General features: G+C 30.7%; 1 protein-coding gene and 1 long non-coding RNA gene across 2 annotated transcripts; both read right to left on the bottom strand.

Moving 5' to 3' along the window:
• Window positions 1-680: 680 nt before the first annotated feature.
• Window positions 681-2,732, bottom strand: LOC128185292 (5-hydroxytryptamine receptor 1D-like). The gene is made up of 2 exons (XM_052854927.1): window positions 2,544-2,732; window positions 681-2,211 (listed from the first exon to the last, which is right to left on the bottom strand). The coding sequence occupies exons 1-2, from the start codon at window positions 2,602-2,604 to the stop codon at window positions 977-979; spliced, it is 1,296 nt and encodes a 431-aa protein (XP_052710887.1). The 5' UTR covers window positions 2,605-2,732; the 3' UTR covers window positions 681-976.
• Window positions 2,733-6,457: 3,725 nt separating this feature from the next.
• LOC128166921 (uncharacterized) lies at window positions 6,458-8,178 on the bottom strand. The gene is made up of 3 exons (XR_008241199.1): window positions 7,375-8,178; window positions 6,773-6,876; window positions 6,458-6,582 (listed from the first exon to the last, which is right to left on the bottom strand). It is a non-coding gene; the product is annotated as an uncharacterized LOC128166921 (long non-coding RNA).
• Window positions 8,179-8,949: the final 771 nt, after the last annotated feature.

The following is an 8,949-nucleotide window of genomic DNA, read 5'->3' as shown; positions in this document are numbered from 1 at the left end:
TCGTATTTATTAATTTGAAAAACGTACACAATATGAAATTCCCTTCATTCACAGTGTATATGTAGAATTTATAACCATCCTGTATCATAAATCCTTAAAATGATGTAATTTTAATGTCAAAAATGCATATCGAAAATAATTTTGTTCTTGACATTTTTGACCAAGATGATGTGCAACGCATCGGAAATCATATTCTACTATAGGCAGTTTACATCAAAACACGACACCGGATTTATCGTAATGACCTGTTTGTTCTTGTATGGATCCTTGTATTGCAGGTTTTGAAAAGATTTTTGAACATTCAAAAGTTGAACTTGTTACACTATTTGTTGTCACAGTTTCAACATAAGTGACTAATTTTATTTGTCACAGTTTCAACAAAAGTGACTAATTTTATTTGTCACATTTTCAACAAAAGTGACTTATTTTATTAATCACATTTTCTACAAAAGTGACTAATTGTATTTGTAATATTAAGTGTCGTTGGGGTTTCGGGGACAAAAATATTTTGGTTTTTTAATGAACAAAAACTTTTTTTTTTCTGCAAAGTGATCTTAAACTTTAAAAGTACTTCCTTTTACAATCGTCAATTTGAAGAAAAAAAAATCGAATCAACATTCTTTTTTAGTGCTTTTTAACTTAATCTCAACGTTAATTAAATTGAAACTTAGCAAATGAAGTATCAAACACGACCTGTTTATTACTAAACAAAATGCTAATAACTCTGAACTAGAGTTTGAATTTAATACACATCATGAAACATTTTCAAAATAGTCATTCAATATCCTTATATTTCATTTTGAAATGAAAACATTTTACGTGCTTGTTCATACGCAAATTAATATACACGATGTAATCTACTAGTTCAACAAAATATCACCGGTTTTTAAAGTGGTTATCAAAATGGAAAAAAATTCGATGACTTGCGTTACTAGCCAGTTCAAATCACGTAAATGAAAATGAAATGTTAAAGAAACTACTTTAACGATTTTTTCATTGCAATTAATGCCTTTTTACATTCTTTACGAAAGTCTCCACTGAAAAAGCCATACATATAAGGATTGACTCCACTACTAAGAAAGTGAGAAAGAATCCCAATGTTATAGAGTGTTTGATCATCTCTTGTCATGTTGCGGAGAAAGTCTTTGTTAAAAGATTTGGTAAAAAGGAGTCCAAAATAAGGCAGAAAACTGACCCACTGAATGAGGGTTATTAAAAGCAGAGTTAAAGTTGTTCTTGTCATTCGAAAATTCGCCGTTGACTGTCTTTTTGCTGGAGAAACTGAGAAAATTCTCCCTTCGAATAAAGATGATTTTCTACGTAGCATCAAACCTATTTTTGAAGATGCAGTGTGTTTGCAATTTTCTGGATTTGTCGGTGATGCAGTGTTGAGTTTGGACGATTCTTCATTCAGTCCTTCTGGCGAGGTTGATGTATTGTTACTACAAGCTTCATTCACAGACAAAATGGTTCTTAATCGTGATGTTAGGGGTCTTTTACACAGTCTTCCCATGATCATTGAGTAGAAAGTCATCAGACACAATGAAATGAACAAAAATAGCACAGACACTAGCCCATAATATGCTGTTGGATAAAGTGTATCGATATACTCCATGTCGATTGAGCAAGATGTTTCTGCGATTGGAGACGTACTTCTTTCAATCTGGCCAAATATTAACAAACACGGCCAAGAAAATAGCACAGCTGTTATCATTGTTGAAAAACATAACTTTTTAGCAAGTGCGACTTGAATTTGACTTTTTGCCAACTGACAGATTCTCAGATATCGGTCTGCGGCAATAACCACTAACATAAACCCTGCTCCAAGTGACGTCATAGAGCGCGTGAATCGTAGAAATCTACAAAGATGTGGGTCGTTCAGAGTAATTGGATTACGAAGCATGGCTACTTCGATTGGCATACATATGATGCTGGTAATTAAATCGTACGCAGCCAAAGATCCAATGAAATATTTTACAGTCTTTCGTTTCCATCGGAAGAAATATATGTAACACACAATCATATTGCCAATGATACCAAGAACCATCAAAAGAGAAACATATACTACCACGGGCATAAGGATTACGGCCATGTTTTCGTCAACCTCCGAGTTGTGGGTATGGAAAAGATACTGTTCTGTTGTTGTGTTATATGTATGGTTTTCCCAAATTAGGTATGTGTGTTGTATTGATGTTTTGTTCATGATGATACCTACAATTAATAATTATAATACATGAATATATCAAATTATATTTACTGATATCTTTCTCTTCATCCATCTATTAATTTTATTTTAAAAAAATCACCGTTTCAGTTATATATGAAAACTATTGCCTAAAGTTTTGTTTTAATAAGAATTATTAAATTGGGGTGAAATTTTCAAATTGTTTACTTATTAGTTTTAACCTCAAATGATATCAATAGGTGGAAACTGATTGAAATAAGATGGGTGTTTATCAAACCAAATACATTCGCACTACTACCTTGAAACAGTATATTTATGGGTTGGGGGTAGAAGTTGTCAAATAAAAATATTTTCTCACCAGTGAATACGTGAAGTCCCTCAGTGATGTCCTCTTTAAATGACTGCAGAAAAGAACTCATTAACAGTAGACTAGCATTTAAGTGTACTCCTTTCCGGGATGTGTGAGATCATCGGCTCTGTGCAGGAATCTGTGCCTATTCATATGTTCACAACATAAACATGCACCAGCTTAGACCACATGACGAAATATTTTCCGGTTTCTTAAATTATATCCCTACGTGAAAAAACATGCTCTGCCTTTTAAAATACTTCCTTGATGTCACAAAAGGTGTCTAGCTATCACAAATTTACCAGGAAGGTAATGGATTAGTCATCGCTCGAAATTGAAAGAAATTTAAATTTGATAGTTTTATACCTTTGAAAATTTGAAATCTTGTACCATACTTAAAAGTGGTTTTGTATTAATTTGCGTACAAATATTCGGTGGACAAAATATTCGATCACAGTAGCAGCCAATTTAAGTAATACAAAAATACGTAGGTGTTTTTTTTTAAAACAACCGATTTAAAAAGACCTTTCACAATCAGTAACGATTGAAGGTGTAAAATATTAACAAAATTTTGCTCCAACAAAAACATTAAATTTTTAACAATCGTGGTAATTAACATCATGACTTAGTATAAATAGTAATATATACAGTAAAGGTATAAAAGCATATTATTTGTTCACTGTATATATATATATATATATATATATATATATATATATATATATATATATATATATATATATATATATATATATATATATATATATATATACTTGAGCTAGTCGTTATAAAGAAGATTGCATATAAGCCTTGATCAAAAGTACATGTATAAAGAGCCCATTGAATGGATGGCCAAGCATAGAGGGTCGTTCAACTTTAATATCGTCAGGTATCATTCATTGCAAACCTTAATTAGAGTGCAAACATACCAAGCAAACAGCATGGGGTATGCCACCGCCATTAAGTACATATTCATTAATTCACCTAGGATTCACTGGACACCTCAACTTTACTTAAAACAGACCAAGATAACATATTCGTATTACACATTTAAACGTACTTTAACTTATTAGTCCCCTACCGGTTTTCACCGGAGGGGACTATAGCTTTCCTCTGCGTCTGTCAGTCCGTCCGTCCGTCCGTCCGTCCGTCCGTCCGTCTGTCTGTCCGTCTGTCTGTCCCACTTCAGCTTTTCACACTTTTTTTTCATTATGCGTTTGAGGAATAATATGAAATTTGCTGAACAGCTTCAAAATGTTAAACTACAGATCAAGTTTACACTTTTGTAGCATCTGGTTGACATATTTTCGAAAAAATTAATTTTTTATATTCCAATACTTTAATGTTCGGGTTCGATATTCTGCATAACAGTGCATTGTTTTCACAATTTCCACAAACCGGTAGGGGACGTGTATTGCTTATGCAATACTCTCAGAATGCTTGTTAATTTTCATTTTTTCAAACTACTGATTAACTAAATTGTGACCTTTGTACTTATACCTTCCTTTAGATTAATTCAGATTTAAATTTTATGCTGTAGTTTACACAGGAGAGGAGAGTTACCTTGTTGGAAACAAAAATACAAAAATTAAGAGAAATCATGCGTTTGCAACAGAATATATGTCCGTTTTCCAGTTTTAAGTGCTATGATTAATGTATTGAGTGGTGAAGTTTAAGGATATCATACTATCTTCTTTTTAATTATAAATAATTTGTATAATGTATGTAAAGTTGTCCTCTTCTTACCATTTTCAGGAAGTATTCAGTGAAATTTAATTCGATAATTATTTTTTTAAAGAATTGACGTTTTCATTTTCTTCACTTCAGTTTTGTGTATATATATAAGAAATAAACAGCAATTTAAAAAGTTCATCGGGATATGAAGTTGGTTGGTCACGTGATCAAATCCTGTGAAGCCCGAAGGGCTTCTCAGTAGATTTGAACACGTACCAACCAACTTCATATCCCGGTGAACTTTTTAATATTGCTGTTTATTACTTATATTTACGTTTGAAATAGACAAATCGTTCAGAACTGTTAAAATTACCGAGATTTTATGTTTACAATAATACAAGCGATAAGCGCTGGCTATGATCATTGTGACGACACGAAAAAGTTCATACAAAAATGAACGTTTTCGCTATTCTATAGGTTAATTTAAGGAAACATATTTGCAAATGTAAATATATAATATTATATTTGAATTTCAGCTTGTACTTTTAGATAAAAATGTAAAAAAAAGAACAGCTTTTTTTAAAGCCTGGATTTTTTTCAGTTTATAACAGGGAAAAGATGAATAAGTATTCTGCCGCATTATTTAACGTGGCCTCCTTTCTGTCATTTAAAGGAAGTATATACCTAAATGGAAAATTTTTGGATACTTAATATTAGAGAGAATTGAAATTTTCTTTTTGTCTTTATTTTTTGTTTTGATTTTTTTTTTAGTATTGATATTCTAACAAAAGTATTTCAATTTGTACTTGCAAATGTAATGTCAATACATGTTAAACAATTATTTTAAAAGTCTGAATTAGATTTCTGTTTGCAGTGTAGCACAGGAAAAGGCTCTATATATTTTCTCAGGCCCTAATTAAAATAAAAAATGTGTTTCCTGAAAGACCTTAACTTTGTTTGTTGATCCTATAGTTTTTAGGGAATTAAAGAGATAATGGTTAATTTGAAAAAATATATATATATTTGTAACCAAATTTCGTAAGTGAAATGTATTTCTTTATATCATTATCTACATGTACCTAATTTTTTTTTTTAGATCTTTCTTTTGCTATTAACTATTATGTAGTAAAGAAATCATTCATATATTTTACCTTTTAAATGATTTAAAGGAGACCAATATGCAGTCTAAAATTGGCCATGACCATCAAGCCACCTTAACAAAATGTGATTATTGTGTTCATTTATAATCATATAAAAGTTAAACATTTCACTAAAGAAATATAAATGTATATTGACATTGACTGTTTATTTTCTTTTTGATTTATTCAACCAAAGTTAGTTATCTAACAATGCTGGAATGAAAGTATTAAAGTAGAAGTCTACTAGGTTTGCAATGTTTACAGTCCATTCAGGATCCTTCACTATTCTGATCACAACACAGTCTACTGTTGTCCACACAATCAGGTCACAACATGTTTTGTTACAAATGTGTAACTGGCCCTGTATTTGATGGTAATATGGGTGACTGGTCTTCATGCAAAGTGAATCTCCTTTAACATCTGAAATTAAAGAAAAACACATGTTACATATTTATCAATAATATACCGGTACCTCAGAGACTATGCATGACATTGCATGTAGGTTTTAAAATCATCATCTCATCAATATTTTCACACACAGCTTGTAGTTTGGCTCTTACAAAGGTAAACATTGTAAGAGAGATATATCTTGAGAGCAAATTACACCATAGTTCTGTGTTACATGCAGGTTATTGTACAAAGCTTTAAGTCATCAGACTACCGGTAAATGTGTACTTACCAAGGAAGGAAAAGAAATTCTTCAGATCTTTTGCTGCCTTTAGTACTGATGATAATGAAGAAAATGGATACTTGACCTCTACAATGTCAATGATGATATGGTTTATGGTTAATTTTTAATAAAAATCAAAGATGTCAGCAACAAAATATTGTTTACCTAAACATAAAAATATAATCCATCAAATGTAATTATAACTGAAACCAAAATTCAACATTTTACCAATAAACATTCCTAGGTTTGATGATTTTTGGTGCAAAAAATCTCTGTCTCTTTCATCAAAAGGTCTGCGTAATGCACTTAAAATGTTGGAGAGTAATTTATATAAATATATACAATGTATTTGTTAGTTCTATATAACTAAATTAGGAAAAATTATTTTTATCACTATATTTATTACATAAACTGCTTCATAATATATAACATACGAGTAATCTGGACGTGCAGAGGAAAACAATTCTTCTATTGTTTTGATCTCTGTCTTAAAGTGTCTTTAGTTAAGGTTTTTGGGTTCTTCAGCCACCCAAACTTTATATCTGTCTGGCTGACACATTTGTACCTTTAAGAGAAAATAAGATCTAGTATATAAATGTATAACTTAAAGATTAAACTTTGTTTAATAATTTAATATGTATCAAGTTATTTTTCTGAAGTGGGTTCTAAAAAGTTAGGAAATTTCCCTGATGATGATATCCTAAGCAAAATATCGGTCTCATAATCATGTAATATGCATGGTTAGGATTTCTTACCCATATAGCAGTGCTGACGCAACATGATGGCAGGCATACTAGTAGTTTCCCAAAGAACATTCACATGATGTGCTTGTGACTTTGAAGGAATCCCCAAGAACTGCCTATATAATATATAGTTTGTAAACAAGTACAAAAGCATTATAAAATATACTTAAATTTATTTTTGATGGTCTGATAATTAACAATCAATTTACACAGAATAGTTATGTAAAGTCAGTTCATTTTTTTTCAGGAGGGGGAAGGGGTGGGGGTTATATGTAATATAAATTCTCTGAAATTTCTTAATAATAAAATCAGTAGCACCCTGCTGGATCTGTTTTCAATATTTCTTATTTGCTGGAATGAATTTTAAAAATTGAAGATAAGGCGCAATCTTTTAAACTTTATTGACATCCCTGGTTGTTCCCTTCAAATCAGCAGGATAAACTATGAAACGATGTACATTTTTAATCCAGGGTGGGAATGTAAGTAACTTTATTCTATTTATAATAAATAACAAGGTACATTTAAAAATGTCGGTGATATATTACGAAGGGTTCACGATGTAAACATTACCAAATGATTTTTGTTAAAACCTCTCTAGCTAGCCACCATGTTACCTTTTCCGTCTTATCAAGAAAATTAATTCACCATTGTGACTTTGGGATTAATTATCACCATTGATCTTCTGCATTAAATCATCTCCCTGGTTGCTCTGCCATACAGTGTCAAAATCTTACAGTATTGTTCTGAATATGGACAAGTGGCCACGTAATCAGAGATATTCTTGTAGAGGGCGGCGTGGGAAAGAAGAAATGATGATTAAGTACGGAAAGAGTCCCAGTTTGTGTGTGCCTCTAGAACTCAAGTCAAAAGGATGTTTGTTTCCTGGAAATACTTGTGTTTGTCCAATTGGCTTCAAAACCATCGAGATACTCGGAATTCCTTTCAACGATTTATTAGAATACTGCAATTAAAAGGAGTCTGTTACGCAATGAAATGGATTTCCGATTCATGTTACGAAAAGCTTTGTGTTCTGTAATTTGAAAATTAACATATTGCTGAATTTTAATCATGTATTATTGTAAGCACTTGAACATTTTAATTTTTTTAAAAAAATAAATGCCAAAAATTTCATTGAATAAACGAGACTCTAATTCTTGCTAGAACTAATTACGTCATAAAAAGATATTAACGTTTATCTGTCATCCTGTGCAAACCTAAATAATATGTTACGGAGTATTGATATTTTTTCTATATTAATAACATTGAGTAAAAGTCACGCTACATTAGAGCTCTTTGTCTAAAGGATATTAATATTGTCCAAAAATTAGACACAATCATACAGACCTCTTAATACATAAACAATAAAGCAAAACATTTTGACTTTTGATACTCTCACCTAAATGCTATTGAAGTGGTCAAAAATGTTTTCCGACCAAGGCTTCAATATTTGTGCAATATCAATGGTTCACTTACTGATGACTCATGTTAATCATGTCATAAACATCATATAAACATTCTTAACTTCATTCTATACTCTGAAGATAGAGAAATTTCAAAATAAAGTCATAGTCCTGTTGAAGGTAAGTGGACAGATGTACAATAAAAATAAATTACATGTATGAATAAATACAAAAATGTCCATGACTAACAAATTAGTCGTTTTGTTGCTTACATATGTACAAAGTACAGACACCTTTTGAAGTATAAATGTATCAATCAAACAAAATACGAAATACATGCAGCGTAATCCGTGTTAAAGAATCGCCACTGATGAGCCATTTTGACCTAAATCTGATTGATGTTTACAACTGATAAATAATTTAAAAAAAAAAATTCGATATAATTATTCGACTAGTCTTTTTGTAATTAATTAATTAATATATATATATATATATATATATATATATATATATATATATATATATATATATATATATATATATATATATATATATATATATATATACATATATATATATATAATAAGCACAAGCATTGCAATAACTCTCAAATTGACATATACCTGCCCATAGTGAATGATATAGATATATATTTACATTTCACATATATTTTGCATGTAAAGCTACTGCAGATGTAGCACCGTAACACAGATAGGGTACTAAAAGGTTAAATCACGAGTTTTAATTGTGACATCACAAACGTTGAACGCTGATAAATACAACGTCACA

Source organism: Crassostrea angulata, chromosome 1, assembly GCF_025612915.1.
Source record: "Crassostrea angulata isolate pt1a10 chromosome 1, ASM2561291v2, whole genome shotgun sequence".
Taxonomy (NCBI): Eukaryota; Metazoa; Mollusca; class Bivalvia; order Ostreida; family Ostreidae; genus Magallana; species Magallana angulata.
The sequence above is the reverse complement of the archived record's forward strand: the minus strand, read 5'-3'. Positions and strand labels throughout refer to the sequence as shown.

Bases quoted from the DNA above. Each gene is read 5' to 3' on its own strand.
- LOC128185292 (XM_052854927.1), bottom strand. From the start codon at position 2,604: ATGAGTTCTTTTCTGCAGTCATTTAAAGAGGACATCACTGAGGGACTT. The intron at 2,212-2,543 runs GTGAGAAAATAT...TATTAATTGTAG, and splicing joins GGGACTTCACGTATTCACTG to GTATCATCATGAACAAAACA.